This window comes from Oncorhynchus keta, chromosome 19, assembly GCF_023373465.1.
Source record: "Oncorhynchus keta strain PuntledgeMale-10-30-2019 chromosome 19, Oket_V2, whole genome shotgun sequence".
NCBI lineage: Eukaryota > Metazoa > Chordata > Actinopteri > Salmoniformes > Salmonidae > Oncorhynchus > Oncorhynchus keta.
The window spans coordinates 11,657,302-11,683,801 of NC_068439.1; the positions used below are offsets into that span (position 1 = coordinate 11,657,302).

General features: G+C 44.5%; 1 protein-coding gene and 1 long non-coding RNA gene across 4 annotated transcripts in view; one reads left to right on the forward strand and one right to left on the reverse strand.

The window, feature by feature from the left end:
* Positions 1-16,289, reverse strand: part of LOC118380286 (programmed cell death 6-interacting protein-like) — a 58,252-nt gene extending 41,963 nt beyond the window's left edge. For 2 of the 3 annotated variants that reach the window (XM_052469450.1, XM_052469452.1), the window contains exons 1-7: positions 15,954-16,289; positions 7,937-7,991; positions 7,468-7,537; positions 4,826-4,953; positions 2,510-2,663; positions 2,335-2,435; positions 1-32 (exon numbers count right to left, since the gene is read on the reverse strand). The exon at positions 1-32 is cut by the window's left edge and continues 100 nt beyond it. In XM_052469450.1, coding sequence (XP_052325410.1) covers positions 1-32; positions 2,335-2,435; positions 2,510-2,663; positions 4,826-4,953; positions 7,468-7,537; positions 7,937-7,991; positions 15,954-16,159 — 746 coding nt within the window. In that variant the 5' untranslated portion in view covers positions 16,160-16,289. The remainder of the gene's footprint in view (positions 33-2,334; positions 2,436-2,509; positions 2,664-4,825; positions 4,954-7,467; positions 7,538-7,936; positions 7,992-15,953) is intronic. The other variant, XM_052469451.1, reaches the window with a different exon arrangement.
* Positions 16,290-22,371: 6,082 nt separating this feature from the next.
* Positions 22,372-23,141, forward strand: LOC127909620 (uncharacterized). Its single transcript, XR_008072220.1, has 3 exons — positions 22,372-22,598; positions 22,703-22,962; positions 23,049-23,141. It is a non-coding gene; the product is annotated as an uncharacterized LOC127909620 (long non-coding RNA).
* The last annotated feature ends 3,359 nt before the right edge of the window (positions 23,142-26,500 follow it).

Here is a 26,500-nt window from a genome sequence, read left to right on the forward strand (position 1 = left end):
AACACCGGCAGCACCTCCTGGAAATAGAAATACTGACAAGAGAACCACCACGGAGCAACACACACAGGGAGCAAACCACACACACACACACACACACACACACACACACACAGCAAACCACACACACACAGGGAGCAAACCACACACACAGGGAGCAAACCACACACACACACACACACACACACGGAGCAAACCACACACACACAGGGAGCAAACCACACACACAGGAGCAAACCACACACACACACACACACACACACACACACACACACACACACACACACACACACACACACACACACACACACACACACGGAGCAAACCACACACACAGGCAGCAAACCACACACATACACAGGGAGCAAACCACACACACACACACACAGGGAGCAAACCACACACACACACACACAGGGAGCAAACCACACACACACACACACACACACACACACACACACAGGAGCAAACCACACACACACAGGGAGCAAACCACACACACACACACACACACACAGGGAGCAAACCACACACACACACAGGAGCAAACCACACACACACACACACACACACACACAGGAGCAAACCACACACACACACACACGGAGCAAACCACACACACACACAGGCAGCAAACCACACACACACACAGGAGCAAACCACACACACACACAGGGAGCAAACCACACACACAGGGAGCAAACCACACACACAGGGAGCAAACCACACACACAGGGAGCAAACCACACACACACACACACACACACACACACACACACAGGAGCAAAACACACACAGGGAGCAAACCACACACACACACACAGGGAGCAAACAACACACACACAGGAGCAAACCACACACACAGGGAGCAAACCACACACACAGGGAGCAAACCACACACACACACACAGGGAGCAAACCACACACACACAGGGAGCAAACAACACACACACACAGGGGAGCAAACAACACACACACACAGGGAGCAAACCACACACACAGGGAGCAAACCACACACACAGGGAGCAAACCACACACACACACACACACACACACACAGGGAGCAAACCACACACACACAGGGAGCAAACCACACACACACACACACACAGGAGCAAACCACACACACACACACACACACACAGGGAGCAAACCACACACAGGGAGCAAACCACACACACACACACACACACACACAGGGAGCAAACCACACACACACACACACACACACACACACACAGGGAGCAAACCACACACACACACACACAGGGAGCAAACCACACACACACACACACACACAGGGAGCAAACCACACACACAGGGAGCAAACCACACACACACACACACACACAGGAGCAAACCACACACACACACACAAACACACACACACACAGGGAGCAAACCACACACACACAGGGAGCAAACCACACACACACACAGGGAGCAAACCACACACACACACACACACACACACACACACACACACACACAGAGAGCAAACCACACACACACACAGAGAGAGCAAACCACACACACACACAGAGAGAGCAAACCACACACACACACAGAGAGAGCAAACCACACACACACACAGAGAGAGCAAACCACACACACACACAGAGAGAGCAAACCACACACACACACAGAGAGAGCAAACCACACACACACACACAGAGAGAGCAAACCACACACACACACAGAGAGAGCAAACCACACACACAGAGAGAGCAAACCACACACACAGAGAGAGCAAACCACACAACAGCACAAAGATCGGCAAGAGCAAATCACGAATGAGTATGCACATCACGACAACCAATCACAAACAGACAGGCAATCAGAAACACACACCACCAACACCACCACCACGAGGGATGCAGAGAGAGGAGGATAACGGGAGAAAGAACAGGACAGGCAGTGAGTGTTTAACCTTTCTGAAACATTCACCCAACCTACATCACAGAGAACGGTGTGTGTGTGTGTGTGTGTGTGTGTGTGTGTGTGTGTTTTGGCAGTGAGACAGGTTTAATACACACTTAATTTCAGAAGCCCATTATTTGGTAGTGAGAGACCAATCAGAATGGAAGTAGGACGGCGATAGGGCCAATAAGAACACAGCCCCAGGTGTGACCAACCAATGAGAAAAAAGCCCAGTTAGTGAATAACAAATCAGAATGGAGACTGTGGTAATCAACTAATCAGAACAGAGACAGTGACATGAGAGAAAGGGGAAAGTCCCTCTCATCCTTCCCCGTCTAGTGAGTAGTTCCCTCTCTCTCTCTCTCTCACACACACACAAACACCATCCCAAAAGTGTACACACACACACACACACACCTTGGGCAGGTTCTCTTTGTACTGGCACTGCTTGAAGGCGTCACCGTAGAAATCTGCCGTCTGATTCGCCAGTTTAGCGATGATGGCGTCCTTCATCTTATCTGCATGGCGAATGATACCATGGTTACTCGATTCATGTACACGCATGTAAAGCGTGTAAAGCGTGTAAACGTACCTGCCGTAGCCTTGAGGAAGAAGACCTCCTGTGCCTGGGCCAGCATGATGAGACTGAGGGTTCCTACAGTCTCAGGAGAGATGTCCATAGTAGGTTCTCTGTTCAGAGCTGACAGCACTGTGTCCTTAATGTGACCAAATGCTCCACTCGCCAACTGGGGGGGAGGGGGTGAGACAGACAGAGAGACAGAGACAGAGACAGAGAGAGAGCGACACAGAGAGAGACACAGAGAGAGACACAGAGAGAGACACAGAGAGACAGAAAGAGAGAGACAGAGTGTATCAGTTATATTATTTCTAAGTAGCATTACTATGATAAAAATGTGTAATTGGCTATAGTGTCGTTGGTAGTACTGAAGTAATACCTGGTAGTATTTGGCTGTATTGTAGTATACAGAAGGACAGTTGAAGTTTACATACACCTTAGCCACATACATTTGAACTCGCATACATTTGAATTCCTGACATTTAACCCGAGTAAAAATGCCCTGTCTTAGGTCAGTTAGGATCACCATTTTATTTTAAGAATGTGAAATGTCAGAATAATAGTAGAGAGAATTATTTATTTAAGCTTTTATTTCTTTCATCACATTCCCAGTGGGTCAGAAGTTTACATACACTCAATTAGTATTTGGTAGCATTGCCTTTAAATTGTTTAACTTGGGTCAAACGTTTTGGGGAGCCTTCCACAAGCTTCCCACAATAAGTTGGTGAATTTTGGTCCATTTCTCCTGAAAGCTGGTGTAACTGAGTCAGGTTTGTAGGCCTCCTTGCTCGCACACACTTTTTCAGTTCTGTCCACAAATGTTCTATAGGATTGAGGTCATGGCTTTGTGATGGTCACTCCAATACCTTGACTTGGTTGTCCTTAAGCCATTTGCCACAACTTTGGAAGTATGCTTGGGGTCATTGTCCATTTGTAAGACCCATTTGTGACCAAGCTTTAACTTCCTGACTGATGTCTTGAGATGTTGCTTCAATATGTCCACATAATTTTCCTCCCTCATGAGCCATCTATTTTGTGAAGTGCACCAGTCTCTCCTGCAGCAAAGCACCCCCACCACATGATGCTGCCACCCCCGTGCTTCACAGTTGGGATGGTGTTCTTCGGCCTGCAAGCCTCCCCCTTTTTCCTCCAAACATAACGATGGTCATTATGGCCAAACAGTTCTATTTTTGTTTCATCAGACCAGAGGACATTTCTCCAAAAAGTACAATCTTTGTCCCCACGTGCAGTTGCAAACTGTAGTCTGGATTTTTTATGGCGGTTTTGGAGCAGTGGCTTCTTCCTTGCTGAGCGGCCTTTCAGGTTACATCGATATTGTACTCGTTTTACTGGTGATATAGATACTTTAGTACATGTTTCCTCCATCATCTTCACAAGGTCTTTTGCTGTTGTTCTGGGATTGATTTGCACTTTTCACACAAAAGTACGTTCATCTCTAGGAGACAGAACGCATCTCTTTCCTGAGAGGTATGACAGCTGCGTGGTCCCATGGTGTTTATACTTGCATACTATTGTTTGTACAGATGAACGTGGTACCTTCAGGCGTTTGGAAATTTCTCCCAAGGATGAACCAGACTTGTGGAGGTCTACAATTTCTATTCTGAGGTCTTGGCGGATTTCTTTTGATTTTCACATGATGTCAAGCAAAGAGGCACTTAGTTTGAAGGTAGGCCTTGAAATACATCCACAGGTACACCTCCAATTGACTCAAATGATGTCAATTAGCCTATCAGAAGCTTCTAAAGCCATTACATCATTTTCTGGAATTTTCCAAACTGTTTAAAGGCACAGTCAACTTAGTGTTTTGTAAACATCTGACCCACTGGAATTGTGATACAGTGAAATAATCTGACTGTAAACAATTGTTGGAAAAATTACTTGTGTCATGCACCAAGTAGAAGTCCTAATCGACCTGCCAAAACTATAGTTTGTTAACAATACATTTGTGGAGTTGTTGAAAAATGGGTTTTAATGACTCCAACATAAGTGTATGTAAACTTCACACTTCAACTTTACCTAGTAGCATTTGGCTGTATTGTAGTATAACTATAGACGTACCTGGTAGTATTTGGCTATATTGTAGTATTGCTATAGAAATACCTAGTAGTATTTGGCTATATTGTAGTATTGCTATAGACGTACCTGGTAGTATTTGGCTATATTGTAGTATTGCTATAGACGTACCTGGTAGTATTTGGCTATATTGTAGTATTGCTATAGACGTACCTGGTAGTATTTGGCTATATTGTAGTATTACTATAGTAGTACCTGGTAGTATTTGGCTATATTGTAGTATTACTATAGTAGTACCTGGTAGTATTTGGCTGCGGCCTTCAGTCCTTCGTCGCTGTCCAGGTTCTGTTCTGAAGCGATCTGACTCGCCAACGCTGCTCCGTTGAACAACACACACGTCTTCTCATATCCCAGACTGGCGAGGGCTAATACACACACACACACACACACACACACACACACACACACAAGTCAAAAGAGTGTGCAAAGCTGTCATCAAGGCAAAGGGTGGCCACTTTGAAGAATCTAAAATATATTTCTGATTTGTTTAACACTTTTTTTGGTTACTACATGATTCCATATGTGTTATTTCATAGTTTTGATGTCTTCACTATTATTCTACAATGTAGAAAATAGTTCAAACAAATTAAGAAATACCCCTGAGTATGAGTAGGTGTGCACACACACACACACACACACACACACACACACACACACACACACACACACACACACCTGTTCGTCTGAGCTCAAGGTGCCAGAAAGGCTTCGGGCTGACATACCTCACAACACTCACAGAATAAGGTTACCTTGTGGTTTCTATCAATGTTCCCATTCATTTTTTTTCCCAGCACTGAGCTAATTTCAGGTCTGCTGAGCGCAAACTTGAACGTTCTGAAAATTCTGTGCAACTTCCAGCGCGCGTTTACTATGAACACTGAGGCTGTACCCGCTTTAAGTTACAGTTTTACTATGAACACTGAGGCTGTACCCGCTTTAAGTTACAGTTTTACTATGAACACTGAGGCTGTACCCGCTTTAAGTTACAGTTTTACTATGAACACTGAGGCTGTACCCGCTTTAAGTTACAGTTTTACTATGAACACTGAGGCTGTACCCGCTTTAAGTTACAGTTTTACTGTGAACACTGAGGCTGTACCCGCTTTAAGTTACAGTTTTACTGTGAACACTGAGGCTGTACCCGCTTTAAGTTACAGTTTTACTGTGAACACTGAGGCTGTACCCGCTTTAAGTTACAGTTTTACTATGAACACTGAGGCTGTACCCGCTTTAAGTTACAGTTTTACTATGAACACTGAGGCTGTACCCGCTTTAAGTTACAGTTTTACTGTGAACACTGAGGCTGTACCCGCTTTAAGTTACAGTTTTACTGTGAACACTGAGGCTGTACCCGCTTTAAGTTACAGTTTTACTATGAACACTGAGGCTGTACCCGCTTTAAGTTACAGTTTTACTATGAACACTGAGGCTGTACCCGCTTTAAGTTACAGTTTTACTGTGAACACTGAGGCTCTACCCACTTTAAGTTAGTTTTAAGTGGTCAAGTAGGCTACTGTTGCTATTTGATCATAATGTCGGCCTACCAGAGCGGCCTACCAGAGCGGCCTACCATCAAAAACAATGGAGAAAATCCATCCCATTACATTTTAAGTGTTCTATCATTCAGCCTACAGTAGCAGCCAATGTGTGAGACTTTAAAAAACACATGCAGGGCTTGACATGAACCTGTTGATCCACTTGTCCTTCAGACAAGGAGGAGAATGAAAATGTTGTGTTGTTTGATGCAAGAAAACACTTAACAAAACAATTAATTAATTATTATTCCCATTATTACAGAGAATCGGGCAAATTATTTTACCCTCTGCCTATTGGCTACTTAGCTTATTCAAGCCTGTCTCAAAACACAACACTGTCCCTTTAAGACCTTTACCTGACTCGCTTTTCAAAGATGTCTAGAAATGTACATGTGTTTGTTGGAAGTGAATCACTCCCCTATTGTTGACTACTAATGATCTATAACTGGGCTAATAACTCACTCACTAGTAAAGGATATGAACACAATGTGCACGTGATTACATGCAGCTCTCGCTTTTATCTCAAAACAAGTGCATCTACCCACAACCACAGCTGAAAATACAGTCCAGTTCAGAGTCAAATGGCACAGTACCATATACGCAACTCTGATTGGTTATGCAGCACCGGTCTGTGTAGAGTAGATCTCTGATTGGTTATGCCGCACCGAGGTAGATCTCTGATTGGTTATGCCGCACCGAGGTAGATCTCTGATTGGTTATGCCGCACCGAGGTAGATCTCTGATTGGTTATGCCGCACCGAGGTAGATCTCTGATTGGTTATGCCGCACCGAGGTAGATCTCTGATTGGTTATGCCGCACCGAGGTAGATCTCTGATTGGTTATGCCGCACCGAGGTAGATCTCTGATTGGTTATGCCGCACCGAGGTAGAGTAGAGCTCTGAGTCGTGAGCAATAGAATCCTACAGCGATGTGTTCTGCCTACAACAAAATCTCTTGATAGTTTGTTTTGGTATGTTGCATTGAAAGTGGTTAATATTTGCGTTGATTCGATCACAATTCCCACAGTAAAGGGGACCGTTGATAGTGTTAACTAACGGGAGAAAACTCTAGAAAGTTGAGTGAAGTTCAATCTGGTGTTTCTCTCCTTGTGCTGATATTTTCCCCGAGGAGCTGCACGGCAACTTAGAGGGAACATTGGTGTGTGTGTGTGGGGTGAGAGACAGAGCTGGGCTGTCGTGTGCGACACACAGACTATATACAGGAAATAAATCAGTTACGTTTAAAAAAAGACAAGGAGAAAAACACCCATAATGCAATAGGACTTCCTCATACATCTGCTAGAACTAACCATGCCCAGAGGCCTGAATGTGTCTGTGGCCTACCTAGTTTGACTGAGCCCCCGAACAGTGAGCCTTTATCAAAGGCATCTTTCCATGTGAAGGTTAGACACAGCTGCAGGAAGACAGAGAGATTAGATATATAAGTTTAAACATTATTTAAAAACAATTTAAATATAGTATATAGAAATGTTGTGGGACTATAGTAGATGAAGAATCAATATTTTTTAAATATATTTTATAATTTTTAGATTGAGTATTTATTGGGTCATTATGCTAGTGTATTATGTATGTTTGTAATAGTGCGTTATATGTGAAAGTGTGTTTGTATTATAAATTGTATTTTAATGTTAAGGACTCCTGGAAGATTAGTCCAAATGGGGACTAAAAGAGATCCTAATCAAATCAAATCAGCAACATGATCACCTTTTATTATTGACTAGTGGTTCATGTGTGATGTCATTTTCTGCAGACCCCCCCTTCAGCATTGAGTGGATGGAAGGTTGTAATCTACCTGGTTTTCAGAGAAGGGGAACTTGGGCTCCACAGCACACAGCTGGTCATAGTACCTACAGGAGAAGCAGGAGAACACACGTTTAATGTTTGGAACAATCAGTAAAGAGAGAAGTGTGTGTACTGTGTTATTGACTAATGACAGTGTGTTGGGGAAGCTGCTTTGGCTCAGAGACACATGACAGTGAGTCAGAGAGTGGGGCGACTGTCACTCTTCAGATAAACACTGGTGTGGTAATATTCTTCAGTTATCTGCTACCGTGATCTGGAACATTCTATTCTAAGGATTAACATCAGAGTGAAAGACAGAGAGTTGTGACTGGAGAAATCCCTATGTACTACAGTTGGTGTTATACTGGTACTGCAGCTGAGTCAGGTCAGGAATAACCCCGTGAAAAGAGGACAGAGAGGAAGGAAGGAGAGATGGGAGAGGAAGGAGAGATGGGAGAGGAAGGAGAGATGGGAGAGGAAGGAGAGATGGGAGAGGAAGGAGAGGAACTAGCAGAAGTGCCGGTCTGAGAATGAGAAAGGAGGAAAACAGAGGTGGGGAGAGGAGAGCGGGGAGGAAAAGAGGAGCGCTGAAGAGGTTTAGGCACAAACAATGATTACCACGGTTACACTAAAGTTGTCATGCTAAGCGACCAAACTACGTACATGTACACAGGGTTTGTATTTTCTGATCAATTTCCACTGGTTCCATTACACCGGGAGTTGGAATAAAGTGCCAATTGAGTACTCTCAAGTATGTGATGAAAAACAAATTATATTTATATTTCAAGTTTGGAGGTTCGTCCCAGCCAGGACTGCTAGCTACTAGTTGGCCGTCTGTCTGCAGGGCTGTGAAAGGGATACGGAATACAAGGCCCGTTGCCATAGCTACCTGGCACACGGGTCATTAGCTAAGAGCCAATGAGAGGCTCCAATGCTAACAATCCCCTCATAGGTGCCTACGAGCAGTGTAGAGCGCAACCAGAATGCTAATATAGGCTAGCGATAGCATGGCCCTACACCACCCTGTAGCTAGCACGCCCATGCTAACATTAATTACGTTCCTCCAGCAAACACGCCTTAGCCCTTACATCCACCCTCCTACCTCACACAGCAGAAACAGAGAGAGAGGCAGAGAGAGAAGTGCTAAGACAAAGAGAATGGACAAAAAAAGAGAGTTGCTGACTGACACGAAAAGAAAACAGGACACAAAAGTATGAGGGAATGGATACACTCCCCTGGTAACAGTGTTTGGCTTCCTTGTCCTTCAACATGAAAGATACAGTCTAGTGTTGGCCCTTTGTGTGTGATACTGGCTACTAGACAATACCAGTTAGCCTAAGAACTGCAGCTATAACAGTAGGTACAGTAGTGTAGAGAAAGCAGAGCTGCTAGGGCTCTATTGTAACTATTGTTATAAATCATGGTTAGCAGATGTTAATGCAAGTGTAGCAAAATGCTTGTGCTTCTAGTTCTGACAATGCAGTAATAACCAACGAGTAATCTAACCTAACAATTTCACAGCAAATGCCTTATACACACACACACAAGTGTAAAGGGATGAAGAATATGTACATAAAGATATATGAATGAGTGATGGTACAGAACAGCATTGGCAAGATGCAGTAGATTGTTTCGAATACAGTATATACATGAGATGAGATTATATAAAGCTCTGTGGACAATGCCAGGGTAAACTACGAGTCATTTGACTCCACACAGGGGAGCAAAGTATAAAGTTGTCAACTAATCATCAAGTCCTCAATGAGTTTAATTAATTGTGCTTGTCAATGGCTACAACCCTAGATGTACATATTAGCTCAATTACCTTGCCTGACCTGTACCCCCCCCCCGCACATTGACTCAGTACCCCCTGTATATAGCCTTTCTTTCAACTGTATTGTTGGTTAAGGGCTTGTCAGTAAGCGTTTAACGTAAGGTTGTATTCGGTGCATGTGACAAAACAAATTTGAAGCCGTGTACTGTTAGGGGTACAGGAGGAACTGGGTTGAGAAACACTGGTCTTAAACAATGCTGATGTCACTAGTACTTTATAGAATAGATCACTGGGTAGAAATCCAGAGAGGATAGAAAGTCAGAGGTAATGTCACAGGGGACCGGGGAACAGAGTCCGTAACGTCACAGGGGACCGGAGAACAGAGTCCGTAACTTCACAGGGGACCGGAGAACAGAGTCCGTAACGTCACAGGGGACCGGAGAACAGAGTCCGTAACGTCACAGGGGACCGGAGAACAGAGTCCGCAATGTCACAGGGGACCGGGAACAGAGTCCGCAATGTCACAGGGGACCGGGAACAGAGTCCGTAACGTCACAGGGGACCGGGGAACAGAGTCCGTAACGTCACAGGGGACCGGGGAACAGAGTCCGTAACGTCACAGGGGACCGGAGAACAGAGTCCGCAACGTCACAGGGGACCGGGAACAGAGTCCGCAATGTCACAGGGGACCGGGGAACAGAGTCCGTAACGTCACAGGGGACCGGAGAACAGAGTCCGCAACGTCACAGGGGACCGGAGAACAGAGTCCGTAACGTCACAGGGGACCGGAGAACAGAGTCCGCAACGTCACAGGGGACCGGAGAACAGAGTCCGTAACGTCACAGGGGACCGGAGAACAGAGTCCGCAACGTCACAGGGGACCGGGAACAGAGTCCGTAACGTCACAGGGGACCGGGGAACAGAGTCCGCAACGTCACAGGGGACCGGAGAACAGAGTCCGTAACGTCACAGGGGACCGGAGAACAGAGTCCGTAACGTCACAGGGGACCGGAGAACAGAGTCCGCAACGTCACAGGGGACCGGAGAACAGAGTCCGTAACGTCACAGGGGACCGTAACGTCACAGGGGACCGGAGAACAGAGTCCACAATGTCACAGGGGACCGGGAACAGAGTCCGCAACGTCACAGGGGACCGGGAACAGAGTCCGTAACGTCACAGGGGACCGGGAACAGAGTCCGTAACGTCACAGGGGACCGGAGAACAGAGTCCGTAACGTCACAGGGGACCGGGAACAGAGTCCGTAACGTCACAGGGGACCGGGAACAGAGTCCGTAACGTCACAGGGGACCGGAGAACAGAGTCCGTAACGTCACAGGGGACCGGAGAACAGAGTCCGTAACGTCACAGGGGACCGGGAACAGAGTCCGTAACGTCACAGGGGACCGGAGAACAGAGTCCGTAACGTCACAGGGGACCGGGAACAGAGTCCGTAACGTCACAGGGGACCGGGGAACAGAGTCCGTAACGTCACAGGGGACCGGGAACAGAGTCCGTAACGTCACAGGGGACCGGGGAACAGAGTCCGTAACGTCACAGGGGACCGGGAACAGAGTCCGTAACGTCACAGGGGACCAGAGTCCGTAACGTCACAGGGGACCAGAGTCCGTAACGTCACAGGGGACCAGAGTCCGTAACGTCACAGGGGACCGGGAACAGAGTCCGTAACGTCACAGGGGACCGGAGAACAGAGTCCGTAACGTCACAGGGGACCGGAGAACAGAGTCCGTAACGTCACAGGGGACCGGGAACAGAGTCCGCAACGTCACAGGGGACCGGAGAACAGAGTCCGTAACGTCACAGGGGACCGTAACGTCACAGGGGACCGGAGAACAGAGTCCACAATGTCACAGGGGACCGGGAACAGAGTCCGCAACGTCACAGGGGACCGGGAACAGAGTCCGTAACGTCACAGGGGACCGGGGAACAGAGTCCGTAACGTCACAGGGGACCGGAGAACAGAGTCCGTAACGTCACAGGGGACCGGGAACAGAGTCCGTAACGTCACAGGGGACCGGGGAACAGAGTCCGTAACGTCACAGGGGACCGGAGAACAGAGTCCGTAACGTCACAGGGGACCGGAGAACAGAGTCCGTAACGTCACAGGGGACCGGGAACAGAGTCCGTAACGTCACAGGGGACCGGAGAACAGAGTCCGTAACGTCACAGGGGACCGGGAACAGAGTCCGTAACGTCACAGGGGACCGGGGAACAGAGTCCGTAACGTCACAGGGGACCGGGAACAGAGTCCGTAACGTCACAGGGGACCGGGAACAGAGTCCGTAACGTCACAGGGGACCGGGGAACAGAGTCCGTAACGTCACAGGGGACCAGAGTCCGTAACGTCACAGGGGACCAGAGTCCGTAACGTCACAGGGGACCAGAGTCCGTAACGTCACAGGGGACCGGGAACAGAGTCCGTAACGTCACAGGGGACCGGGAACAGAGTCCGTAACGTCACAGGGGACCGGGAACAGAGTCCGTAACGTCACAGGGGACCGGGAACAGAGTCCGTAACGTCACAGGGGACCGGGAACAGAGTCCGTAACGTCACAGGGGACCGGGGAACAGAGTCCGTAACTTCACAGGGGACCGGGGAACAGAGTCCGTAACCTCACAGGGGACCGGAGAACAGAGTCCGTAACGTCACAGGGGACCGGGGAACAGAGTCCGCAACGTCACAGGGGACCGGAGAACAGAGTCCGTAACGTCACAGGGGACCGGAGAACAGAGTCCGCAACGTCACAGGGGACCGGAGAACAGTCAGTAACGTCACAGGGGACCGGAGAACAGAGTCCGTAACGTCACAGGGGACCGGGGAACAGAGTCCGTAAGAGTCAAAGACAGGACCGCTATTTGGTTAACAAACCTCCTTTGCTGTTTCCTCCATAGAGCGCTATGCAAAACATCCCTAACACATAGTGTGGGTTGGGGTATTCTTTTTAAAGATGAGATCGGTATTATTCAGCTAAACCAGAGCAGAGGCAAGGGACTATATTATATCTACATACATATACACAAGTCCCTATATTATATCTAGATACACAAGTGCCTATATTATATCTACATACATATACACAAGTGACTATTATATCTACATACATATACACAAGTGCCTATATTATATCTACATACATATACACAAGTGCCTATATTATATCTACATACATATACACAAGTGCCTATATTATATCTACATACACAAGTGCCTATATTATATCTACATACATATACACAAGTGCCTATATTATATCTACATACATATACACAAGTGACTATATTATATCTACATACACAAGTGACCATATTATATCTACATACACATACACAAGTGCCTATATTATATCTACATACATATACACAAGTGCCTATATTATATCTACATACATATACACAAGTGCCTATATTATATCTACATACATATACACAAGTGCCTATATTATATCTACATACATATACACAAGTGCCTATATTATATCTACATACACAAGTGCCTATATTATATCTACATACATATACACAAGTGCCTATATTATATCTACATACATATACACAAGTGACTATATTATATCTACATACACAAGTGACCATATTATATCTACATACACACAAGTGACTATATTATATCTACATACACACAAGTGCCTATATTATATCTACATACACACAAGTGCCTATATTATATCTACATACACACAAGTGCCTATATTATATCTACATACACACAATATTATATCTACATACACACAATATTATATCTACATACATATACACAAGTGCCTATATTATATCTACATACACAAGTGCCTATATTATATCTACATACACACAAGTGACTATATTATATCTACATACACACAAGTGCCTATATTATATCTACATACACACAAGTGCCTATATTATATCTACATACACACAAGTGCCTATATTATATCTACATACACACAATATTATATCTACATACATATACACAAGTGCCTATATTATATCTACATACATATACACAAGTGCCTATATTATATCTACATACACATACACAAGTGCCTATATTATATCTACATACACAAGTGCCTATATTATATCTAATATATAATAATATATAATAATATAATATATGCCATTTAGCAGACGCTTTTATCCAAAGCGACTTACAGTCATGTGTGCATACATTCTACGTATGGGTGGTCCCGAATCGAACCCACTACCCTGGCGTTACAAGCGCCATGCTCTACCAACTGAGCTACAGAAGGACCATCTACATACACAAGTGCCTATATTATATCTACATACACAAGTGCCTATATTATATCTACATACACACAATATTATATCTACATACATATACACAAGTGCCTATATTATATCTACATACATATACACAAGTGCCTATATTATATCTACATACACATACACAAGTGCCTATATTATATCTACATACACACAATATTATATCTACATACACACAATATTATATCTACATACATATACACAAGTGCCTATATTATATCTACATACATATACACAAGTGCCTATATTATATCTACATACACAAGTGCCTATATTATATCTACATACACAAGTGCCTATATTATATCTACATACACAAGTGCCTATATTATATCTACATACACAAGTGCCTATATTATATCTACATACACAAGTGCCTATATTATATCTACATACACAAGTGCCTATATTATATCTACATACACAAGTGCCTATATTATATCTACATACACAAGTGCCTATATTATATCTACATACACAAGTGCCTATATTATATCTACATACACAAGTGCCTATATTATATCTACATACACAAGTGCCTATATTATATCTACATACACAAGTGCCTATATTATATCTACATACATATACACAAGTGACCATATTATATCTACATACACAAGTGCCTATATTATATCTACATACACATACACAAGTGCCTATATTATATCTACATACACATACACAAGTGACCATATTATATCTACATACATATACACAAGTGACCATATTATATCTACATACACAAGTGCCTATATTATATCTACATACACACAAGTGCCTATATTATATCTACATACACACAAGTGCCTATATTATATCTACATACACAAGTGCCTATATTATATCTACATACACAAGTGCCTATATTATATCTACATACACAAGTGCCTATATTATATCTACATACACAAGTGCCTATATTATATCTACATACATATACACAAGGGACTATATAATATATACAAGGGCCTATATTATATCTACATACATACATACAAGGGACTATATTATATCTACATACACAAACAGATAACGCAGATCAATACAGCACACATAATGTATATTCTGAATGGTAATATTGTATCCCTCCACCTAAAAACTTGTTTCAGATGAGTATCTTTCAAGAAGCTATAGTGGCATAGGAGGTAGTCCTCCTGAAACCAGCCACACATAACTCTCCTGAAACTAACATTACTTCGTGTTGCAGTAACGTAACAATATACACTAGCTAGTATTGGAAACATGAAGATGTTATTGGTCTTCATGGGGGGGAATCCGGGGAATCTGTTCCAAAAACTTCGTAAATAACAAGCAAACAACGTTGTATAGCGGCAGAATTACATTTTGTGAGTTGATGCCTATTCGGCAGCTAATTTACAGGGTGAATTGATCGCGCTACTTTGTATGAGTTGTTTGTTGGCGTCCTTGTTATTTACGAAGTTTTTGGAACAGATTCCTGTTGGAAAGTTCCACTAATTATTCCCACCCTTCCTGGGTCTCATGACTTTGCAGAATTTGACAATGACCCCTTGAAATATGATATTGCGGCTGGTCAAACGGACAAGGATGCCAGCTGGGAAATGAATTAATTGCAACTGTTAATCCTAACGACGTTTCCTCGACTTGGCTAACAGGAAAGTTAGCTAAGCAACATTGCGAACTACGTTACTTAAGCTAATTGACAGCAAGTTCATTTCACACGGGGAACTCGTTGTTGAGGAATTACGACATCAAATTGACATCGATTAACAATTTATGACAAGTTAACGCATTGACAAACACATGACTCAAAAGGAGAAAAACCGCATCCGAGAATTTCAGGGTGCGGCAATCCAGTTAGTTATAGCATCAAGCCTAGCCATTTCTACACAGGTTAAGCAGCTTGCTGGAGTTAACAGACGAGCGAACCTAAACTAGCTACTCGAGTCGGGCAGTCTTTCTAACCTCAGGAGGATTTCCAGTGAGCTTTCGTGTTTGTCGAGCGGCCTCCCCAGAGCACTCTTGCGCAGCTTGTTCAACTCCTCCACGGATCGGATGTAGTCCGCTTGCTCCTCAGCCGCTGGGTATGTCGCCGTGACGAATTTCGAAAGTGGTTTAACTAGATCTACTTCAGACGACTTCTTTAACGGGACAGAAATAAAAGTCGCCATTTTCGGACCACGAAAATGAACAGCAACAACAAAAAAAAATCTGTCTTAACGAGCCAGCAAGCTAGCTATCAATTGAACAATAACAACAAGCGGCGACTCACTTCCTGAATATGGCTGTGAAACAGGTGACGTTGACGCACAGAAAGTTGCGCAGACGCATTAAGGGAAAGATGGGAGAAAGGTTTCTCTGACTTCACATAGGCAGCACTAGTGGTGGAAAAAATACCCAATTGTTTTACTTGAGTGTCAGTAAAGATGCCTTAATAAAAAATGACTCAAGTGAAAGTCACCCAGTAAAATACTACTTGAGCAAAAGTGTAAAAGGATTTTATTTTAAATATACTTAAGTATCAAATGTAAATATAATTGCTAAAATAGACACAAGTATCAAAAGTGAAATTGAATAATTTAAAATTCCTTACATTAAGTAAACCAGATGGCATAATTTTCTTGTTTTACAAACGAATGGATAGCCAGAGGCACACTCCAACACTCAGACATAATTTACAAACAAAGCATTTGTGTTTAGTGAGTCTGCCAGATCAGAGGCATTAAGGATGACCAGGGATGTTCTCTTGATAAGTGTGTGAATTGGGCCATTTTCTGTCCTGCTAAGCATTTAAAATGTAACGAGAACTTTTGGTTGTCAGGGAAAATGTATGGAGTAAAAATTAAAAATAATCTTTAGGAATGTAGTGAAGTAAAAGTTGTCAAAAAAATAAAAAGTAAAGTACAGATGCCCCCCAAAAAACACTTAAGTAGTACTTTAAACCACTGGACAGGACACACTCAAATATACTTGTACTGAACAAAAATATGACCGAAACATGTAGTGTTGGTTTCATGAGCAAAAATAAAAAAAATCTCAGAAATATTCCATATACACAAAAAGCTTATTTCTCTCAAATGTTGGGCACAAATTTGTTTACATCCCTGTTAGTGAGCATTCCCGATTTGCCAAGATAATCCATCCCCATGACAGGTGTGGCATATCAAGAAATTGATTAAAAAGCATGATCATTACACAGGTGCACCTTGTGCTTTGGAACAATGAAATGTGCAGTTTTGTCAAACAACACAATGTCATAGATGTCCCAAGTTTTGAGGGAGCGTGAAATTGTCATGCTGACTGCAGGAATGACCACCAGAACTGTTGCCAGATAATTAAATCTTAATTTCTCTACAATAAGCCACCTCCAACATTGTTTTAGAGAATTTGGCAGTTTGTCCAACCGGCTTCACAACCGCAGACCACATGTAACCACGCCAGCCCAGGACCTCCACATCCAGCTTCTTCACTGAGGGATGGTCGGAGACCAGCCACCCAGGCAGCTGATGAAACTGAGGGATGGTCGGAGACCAGCTACCCGGGCAGCTGATGAAACTGAGGGATGGTCGGAGACCAGCCACCCGGGCAGCTGATGAAACTGAGGGATGGTCGGAGACCAGCCACCCAGGCAGCTGATGAAACTGAGGGATGGTCGGAGACCAGCCACCCAGGCAGCTGATGAAACTGAGGGATGGTCGGAGACCAGCTACCCAGGCAGCTGATGAAACTGAGGGATGGTCGGAGACCAGCCACCCAGGCAGCTGATGAAACTGAGGGATGGTCGGAGACCAGCCACCCAGGCAGCTGATGAAACTGAGGGATGGTCGGAGACCAGCTACCCAGGCAGCTGATGAAACTGAGGGATGGTCTGAGACCAGCCACCCAGGCAGCTGATGAAACTGAGGGATGGTCGGAGACCAGCCACCCAGACAGCTGATGAAACTGTGGGTTTGCACAACCCAAGGAATTTCTGCACAAACTGCCAGAATCCAACTCAGGGAAGCTCATCTGCTCGTGGTCCTCACCAGGGTCTTGACCTGACTACTGTTTGGCGTCATAACCATGGCCTGCATACTCTCCAGACATGTCACCTGTTGAGCATGTTTGGAATGCTCTGGATCGACGTGTTCGACAATATCCAGTAACTTCACACAGCCATTGAAGAGAAGTGGGACAACATTCCACAGGCCACAATCAACAGCCTGATCAACTCTATGCGAAGATGTGTCCCGCTGCATGAGGCAAATGGTGGTCACACTAGACACTGACTGGTGTTCTACCTTTTAAAGGTATCTGTTGACAACCGATGCATATCTGTATTCCCATTCATGTGAAATCCATAGGTCAGGGCCTAATTCATTTATTTCAATTGACTGATTTCCTTATATGAACTGTAACTCAGTGAAATTGTTGTATGTTGCGTTTTATATTTATGTTCAGTGTATATAATTAAATTCTATTTTATGTAATCGGAAAGGACAAAAACATACCTAGTGGGTTAACTGCCTGTTCAGGGTCAGAACGGCAGATTTGTACCTTGTCAGCTCGGGGATTTGAACTGGCAAACTTCCGGTTACTATTCCAACACTCTAACGACTAGGCTACCCTGCCGCCCCGACAGAGACAGTGTGGGTGTGGAGAGGAGGGGCTGCCACAGGATTCATGTTCTAGTGGTTTCAAAGTAAAGGCTGTGTAACTATCTAAACGTTACTTACCTGACCATCGCTCCAGCTGGCTAGCTTTAGTCAGAGTAGTTATAATAAGGCCCACCAACAAGTAACGTTAGTTAATTAACTAACTAGCGAGCTGGCTTCCTTCAATGCTTGGTAGCTTTATTGACAGATAAGACAGAGTTTCCATTATACACCACCAAGATAAAGCTAGCTAGCTATCATATCAAACAGGTGTGCGTGCGTGTCTGTCTGCGTGCCTGTCTGTCTGTCTGTCTGTCTGTCTGTCTGTATGTATGTATGTATGTATGTATGTATACATACTGCCCAAGGATCATTCAAGACTATCCAGCCCCAGCTAACACGGCTTGACATTTTGTATTTATTATCAATCCCCATTAGTTCCTGCCAAGGCAGCAGCTAAACTTCCTGGGGTTTATTATGGATCCCCATTAGTTCCTGCCAGGGCAGCAGCTACTCTTCTTGGGGTTTATTATGGATCCCCATTAGTTCCTGTCAAGGGAGCAGCTACTCTTCCTGGGGTTTATTAAGGATCCCTATTAGTTCCTGCCAAGGCAGCAGCTACTCTTCCTTGGGTTTATTATGGATCCCCATTAGTTCCTGCCAGGGCAGCAGCTACTCTTCCTGGGGGTTATTATGGATCCCCATTAGTTCCTGCCAGGGCAGCAGCTACTCTTCCTGGGGTTTATTAGGGATCCCCATTAGTTCCTGCCAAGGCAGCAGCTACTCTTCCTGGGGTTTATTATGGATCCCCATTAGTTCCTGCCAGGGCAGCAGCTAAACTTCCTGGGGTTTATTATGGATCCCCATTAGTTCCTGCCAAGGCAGCAGCTACTCTTCCTTGGGTTTATTAAGGATCCCCATTAGTTCCTGCCAAGGCAGCAGCTACTCTTCCTTGGGTTTATTATGGATCCCCATTAGTTCCTGCCAGGGCAGCAGCTACTCTTCTTGGGGTTTATTATGGATCCCCATTAGTTCCTGTCAAGGGAGCAGCTACTCTTCCTGGGGTTTATTATGGATCCCCATTAGTTCCTGCCAAGGCAGCAGCTACTCTTCCTGGGGTTTATTATGGATCCCCATTAGTTCCTGCCAGGGCAGCAGCTACTCTTCCTGGGGTTTATTATGGATCCCCATTATTATGGATCCCCACACCACAGACCAGCAGCGTCTGGTTGATCCTCATTACACACCACAGACCAGCAGCGTCTGGTTGATCCTCATTACACACCACAGACCAGAAGCGTTTGGTTGCTCCTCATTACACACCACAGACCAGCAGCGTCTGGTTGATGCTCATTACACACCACAGACCAGCAGCGTCTGGTTGAACCTCATTACAGACCACAGACCAGCAGCGTCTGGTTGAACCTCATTACACACCACAGACCAGCAGCGTCTGGTTGAACCTCATTACACACCACAGACCAGCAGCGTCTGGTTGAACCTCATTACACACCACAGACCAGCAGCGTCTGGTTGATCCTCATTACATACCACAGACCAGCAGCGCCTGGTTGCTCCTCATTACACACCACAGACCAGCAGCGTCTGGTTGCTCCTCATTACACACCACAGACCAGCAGCGTCTGGTTGCTCCTCATTACACACCACAGACCAGCAGTGTCTGGTTGATCCTCATTACACACCACAGACCAGCAGCGTCTGGTTGATCCTCATTACACACCACAGACCAGCAGCGTCTGGTTGAACCTCATTACACACCACAGACCAGCAGCGTCTGGTTGATCCTCATTACACACCACAGACCAGCAGCGTCTGGTTGATCATCATTACACACCACAGACCAGCAGCGTCTGGTTGATCCTCATTACACACCACAGACCAGCAGCGTCTGGTTGATCCTCATTACACACCACAGACCAGCAACTATTCTTTACATCAACAACATAGGAATCACTACAAAACTTATTGTATGACCTCTTTATACACTATATTAGGCCCAGCCTTTGGAACTGTGGTTTTCCTAGATATGGCTACTATATTGTGATCACTACATCTGATGGTTTTGGATACTGCTTTAAAGCACATTTCTGCAGCAGTAGTAAATATGTGATCAATACATGATGATTTAGTTCCTGTGCTGTTTGTATCTACCCTGGTAGGTTGACTGATAACCTGAACCGGGTTGCTAGGACTAGTTACAGTTTGAAACTTTTTCTTGAGTGGGCAGCTTTATGAAAGCCAGTCAATATTAAAATCACCCAGAAAATACACCTCTCTGTTGATATCACATACATTATCAAGCATTTCACACGTTATCCAGATACTGACTGTTAGCACTTGGTGGTCTATAGCGGCTTCCCACCAGAACGGGCTTTAGGTGAGACAGATGAACATGTAGCCATATTGCTTCAACATTATTTAACATTAGATCATGTCTAAGCTTTACAGGATTGTGGTTCTGAATATAAACGACAACACCTCCACCTTTGGCATTTCTGTCTTTTCTGTAGATGTTATAACCATTTATTACTACCACTGTATCATCAAAGATATTATCTAAGTGAATTTCAGAGATTGTCAGAAAATTAATGTCATCTGTTACTAGCAAATTATTTATTTCATGTTTCTTAAGCTACATATGTTAATGTGGGCTAGTTTTTATCACTTTTCTGGGATGCTTGCTTGTTTTCATTTATTTTACTGGTAAGTTTAGCAGAAGTAGACATGCTCATGTTATTTATGTCAGTGCAGGGTGAGCTGCACACAGTGGACTTCATACTAGGGCACACCGCTTCAGTGCTAACAGTATACAGTGACATACTGTACCAAGTTTGACCATCACCCTCTATCTGTCATCAGATGAGTATGAATTCATTAGCAGCAATTGTCTATAGGTGTAGGGACCTAATTATAGGCCAGGGGTATTCAACTCTTACCCTACGAGGTCCTGAGCCTGCTGGTTTTCTGGTCTACCTGATAATTAATTGCACCCACCTGTTGTCTCAGGTCTAAATCGGTTCCTGATTAGTGGGCAACAATGAAAAAACATTAGCACGTTAGCATGTGGGGCCCACAAATTGGGGTCACCTCGTTAGTCAGTATGTGTTACACCTGTCTTGGTTTGTCATCTCGTTAGTGGGAAGGAGTTTCACCTGCGCTGGCCCAGAACTCCAGTTGTCTTATAAGATGTGGAGGGTTAGCAACTTTAGTTGGTGTGCCCTATTTGATGACTGTAAAACAGTATTTTATATGATCTTCCCTGGGTTTTTTTTTTGTGCCACATTTTGGTTTGCTTCCTGTCTTTAATTTTGGTGTTATTTTTTATTTTGTTTGGGCAACTTTAGTGGTTGCTCACGGTAGGTGTAATTTAGGTCCCAGTTCTTACTAACCAACTTTCAGTGGACAGTAGTCTTTCAGAACCCCAGCTGTTTGGTTTTGGTTGTTGTCAGTGACTGGTAGTTCCCCCTTCTGTTTGAGTGACCATTTTGGGCTTCTCGTTGGGGAACTTAACACTTCCACCTAATAATGGCAGAGATTAAAGGAATGTGGTGAGTATACTCTCTCTGTAGAGCAATAGGTACAGTTACCTCTACTCCTGCACTACTGGGTGCAGATTGAAGCTGGCAATATTGACAGTAACACTACCCATACAGGCAGGCACAACACTGTTTGCCCTTCACTGCCTTGCATGGTATGGCTCTACATACTGAAGTAAAATGACATGTTTCTCTAGGGAGAGACAGGGACAGTGTGTAATGTGAGAATAACTCAATTGGCTTTGCAGTTGACTCTAATTTTCATTTCGATCCATAGACATGGAGCTGCTGCAGGAGATGGACCACTTCCTGTAGGTAACGATCCATAGACATGGAGCTGCTGCAGGAGATAGACCACTTCCTGTAGGTAACGATCCATAGACATGGAGCTGCTGCAGGAGATAGACCACTTCCTGTAGGTAACGATCCATAGACGTGGAGCTGCTGCAGGAGATAGACCACTTCCTGTAGGTAACGATCCATAGACGTGGAGCTGCTGCAGGAGATAGACCACTTCCTGTAGGTAACGATCCATAGACATGGAGCTGCTGCAGGAGATAGACCACTTCCTGTAGGTAACGATCCATAGACATGGAGCTGCTGCAGGAGATAGACCACTTCCTGTAGGTAACGATCCATAGACATGGAGCTGCTGCAGGAGATAGACCACTTCCTGTAGGTAACGATCCATAGACATGGAGCTGCTGCAGGAGATAGACCACTTCCTGTAGGTAACGATCCATAGACATGGAGCTGCTGCAGGAGATAGACCACTTCCTGTAGGTAACGATAGACATGGAGATGCTGCAGGAGATTGAGAGCTATCCATAGACATGGAGCTGCTGCAGGAGATAGACCACTTCCTGTAGGTAACGATCCATAGACATGGAGCTGCTGCAGGAGATAGACCACTTCCTGTAGGTAACGATCCATAGACATGGAGCTGCTGCAGGAGATAGACCACTTCCTGTAGGTAACGCTCCATAGACATGGAGATGCTGCAGGAGATTGACCACTTCCTGTAGCTAACGATCCATAGACATGGAGCTGCTGCAGGAGATAGACCACTTCCTGTAGGTAACGATCCATAGACGTGGAGCTGCTGCAGGAGATGGACCACTTCCTGTAGGTAACGATCCATAGACGTGGAGCTGCTGCAGGAGATAGACCACTTCCTGTAGGTAACGATCCATAGACGTGGAGCTGCTGCAGGAGATAGACCACTTCCTATAGGTGAAACACAGAAACGGATGAGCACAGATGTCATTTCACATAAGGCTTAACGTGTGTGACTGTTTCGCAATGTGCTCGATTAGTGGGTATATATCTGAAGGTTCTAATGTGTGTGTGGAGGCAGACTGTTGTACCGTTTCCACAACCTTGATTGGAGTCCACCTGTGGTAAATTCAAGTGATTGGACATTATTTGGAAAAGAAACACCTGTCTATATAAAGGTCCCACAGTTGAGTGTATGTCAGAACCAAAAACAAGGCCCTTCTCTCCCGATTTTTAAACAAAAGGTGGAAAAAGGTCAACGGTTCTGAATGCTTTCATAATGCACTGTACAGCCTATTAGGAATGTTCCATGGGACAGAGGATAGTCCATTGGTAGGGGACATGCAGAAAGGTGACGTTAGTCTTTCCCTACACCTTACCCTCTACTCAGACCACTGACCCCTAAGTCTGTAACAGTATAACCTTACATCCGTCTCCTCGCACCGACCCGGGCTCGAACCAGGGACCCTCTGCACACATCAACAACAGTCACTCCTCGAAGCATCGTTACCCATCGCTCCACAAACTAAGCGAGCCGTTTCACATCTGTTACATTTCCATCATGACCTGACAAGTGTTATAGGAGTGGAAGGTGGAGTATTTCCATTTCCTGATATAAACTCGTAACTTAGTAAAAACCTTCTGAAATTGTTGCATGTTTTTGCTCAGTGTTCACGCTGACATGCATCCTTTGTCCTGACCTTGTCCACATGGTATTAAAACGTCTCTTAGCTTTCTAGTCTGTCTGCATTCTGACATGCATCCTTTGTCCTGACCTTGTCCACATGGTATTAAAACGTCTCTTAGCCTTCTAGTCTGTCTGCATTGTGACATGCATCCTTTGTCCTGACCTTGTCCACATGGTATTAAAACGTCTCTTACCCTTCTAGTCTGTCTGCATTCTGACATGCATCCTTTGTCCTGACCTTGTCCACATGGTATTAAAACGTCTCTTACCCTTCTAGTCTGTCTGCATTCTGACATGCATCCTTTGTCCTGACCTTGTCCACATGGTATTAAAACGTCTCTTACCCTTCTAGTCTGTCTGCATTCTGACATGCATCCTTTGTCCTGACCTTGTCCACATGGTATTAAAACGTCTCTTACCCTTCTAGTCTGTCTGCATTCTGACATGCATCCTTTGTCCTGACCTTGTCCACATGGTATTAAAACGTCTCTTACCCTTCTAGTCTGTCTGCATTCTGACATGCATCCTTTGTCCTGACCTTGTCCACATGGTATTAAAACGTCTCTTACCCTTCTAGTCTGTCTGCATTCTGACATGCATCCTTTGTCCTGACCTTGTCCACATGGTATTAAAACGTCTCTTACCCTTCTAGTCTGTCTGCATTCTGACATGCATCCTTTGTCCTGACCTTGTCCACATGGTATTAAACGTCTCTTACCCTTCTAGTCTGTCTGCATTCTGACATGCATCCTTTGTCCTGACCTTGTCCACATGGTATTAAAACGTCTCTTACATCCTTTGTCCTTCTAGTCTGTCTGCATTCTGACATGCATCCTTTGTCCTGACCTTGTCCACATGGTATTAAAACGTCTCTTAGCCTTCTAGTCTGTCTGCATTGTGACATGCATCCTTTGTCCTGACCTTGTCCACATGGTATTAAAACGTCTCTTACCCTTCTAGTCTGTCTGCATTCTGACACTTCCTGGTCCTTCTCTGTATGTAGATTATTAAACAGCTGGACTTATTCCACATGTTGTGTTACAGCCCTGAAATCAACATTACATTTTTTTCACACCCATCTGACATCACAATACCCCATAATGACAGTGAAAACATGTTTTTAGAAATGTTTGCCAATTTATTAAATTAAATACTGAAATCTCATTTACACAAGTACTCAGTCAAGTTGGTTGTTGATCATTGCTAGACAGTGATTTTCAGGTCTTTCCATAGATTTATGACAATTTAAGTCAAAACTGTAACTAGGCCAATCAGGAGCATTCAATATCGTCCAGTGTATATTTGGCTTTGTGTTTTTGTCCTACCGAACAGTGAATTTGTCTCCCAGTGTCTGGAAAGCAGATTCCCCCCCCCCCCTCCAAAAAAATCCCTAGTGGTTGCTGATGACAAGCATACCCATAACATGATGCAGCCACCAAGATACTTGAAAATATGAAGAGTGGTACTCAGTGCAAGTTGACACTTTTATTCTGTACAGGCCTCCTGTTCTTCACTGTCATTTAGGTTAGTATTGTGTGTCGGGCTCGTGACACATTTCAAATTCAGGCTTGAACGCAACAAAATGTGGAAAGGGGATTGAATACTTTAAACTAGGTAAACCAGTATGTAAACATTAAAGGGATTACTTTCTTCATGCTATGATATGGGCTTTTAGTTAGAAATCACAAATTAATCTTCACGTTTCATATACAATTTGTGATGTTATGGTATGTGGCCCTTATCATAAACAACACAGAACATCTTTACGAAAACTTTATTTTCAGCACAAACGTGTTTGCATGTCGGCTGTACAGAAACAGTGATCATGACCTCACCTACACTCAGAGACAGGGAACACAGAGAGACAGGGAACACGAGAGAGACAGAATACACAGGGAGCACTCAGAGACAGGGAACACTCAGAGACAGAATACACAGAGACAGGGAACACAGAGAGACAGAATACACAGGGAACACTCAGAGACAGGGAACACAGAGAGAGACAGGGAACACAGAGAGAGACAGGGAACACAGAGAGAGACAGGGAACACAAGAGACAGGGAACACAAGAGACAGGGAACACAGAGAGAGACAGGGAACACAGAGAGAGACAGGGAACACAGAGAGACAGGGAACACAGAGAGACAGAATACACAGAGAGACAGAATACACAGAGAGAGACAGGGAACACAGAGAGACAGGGAACACAGAGAGACAGGGAACACAGAGAGACAGGGAACACAGAGAGAGACAGGGAACACAGAGAGAGACAGAATACACAGAGAGACAGAATACACAGAGAGACAGGGAACACAGAGAGACAGGGAACACAGAGACAGGGAACACAGAGACAGGGAA